At 48.1% G+C, this 351-nt stretch overlaps 1 protein-coding gene across 1 annotated transcript in view; it reads right to left on the bottom strand.

Moving 5' to 3' along the window:
- LOC109365150 (AP-2 complex subunit sigma-like) overlaps positions 1-319 on the bottom strand; it is a gene marked incomplete at its 5' end in the record, with an annotated part of 3087 nt that extends 2768 nt beyond the window's left edge. Inside the window, 2 exons of the mRNA XM_019611825.1 lie at positions 46-105; positions 198-319. Of these exons, the coding sequence (XP_019467370.1) occupies positions 46-105; positions 198-319 (182 nt within the window). The remainder of the gene's footprint in view (positions 1-45; positions 106-197) is intronic.
- Between the last annotated feature and the right edge of the window lie 32 nt (positions 320-351).

The following is a 351-nucleotide window of genomic DNA, read 5'->3' as shown; positions in this document are numbered from 1 at the left end:
TATAAAAACCCCACAGCACCCCAAACTTCCCCCCCTCCTCCTCACCTTATAGAAATTGAAGACCAAATCCAGCTCGCACACATTGTGGAAATACTCATTGAGGACCTACGGGGACAGACGGGATGAAGCAGGGTTAACACAGCAGCTCGACCAATTAACACGGCGCTTAACGAAGAGGGGCCGTTCATTAACCCCACCTCCACGAAATTGTGGATGGCTTCCAGGTAAGCCAGGTTGTTATCGGTCACATCCACACAGATGCAGAAATAAAGTCCCGCGTAACGTCGGTAAATGATCTTAAAATTCCGGAACTGGAAAAAAAGCACAAATTGAGACGTGAAGAATGGGAGG

The sequence above is a fragment of the Meleagris gallopavo genome, unplaced genomic scaffold (assembly GCF_000146605.3).
Source record: "Meleagris gallopavo isolate NT-WF06-2002-E0010 breed Aviagen turkey brand Nicholas breeding stock unplaced genomic scaffold, Turkey_5.1 ChrUn_random_7180001956824, whole genome shotgun sequence".
Taxonomy (NCBI): Eukaryota; Metazoa; Chordata; class Aves; order Galliformes; family Phasianidae; genus Meleagris; species Meleagris gallopavo.
The sequence above is the reverse complement of the archived record's forward strand: the minus strand, read 5'-3'. Positions and strand labels throughout refer to the sequence as shown.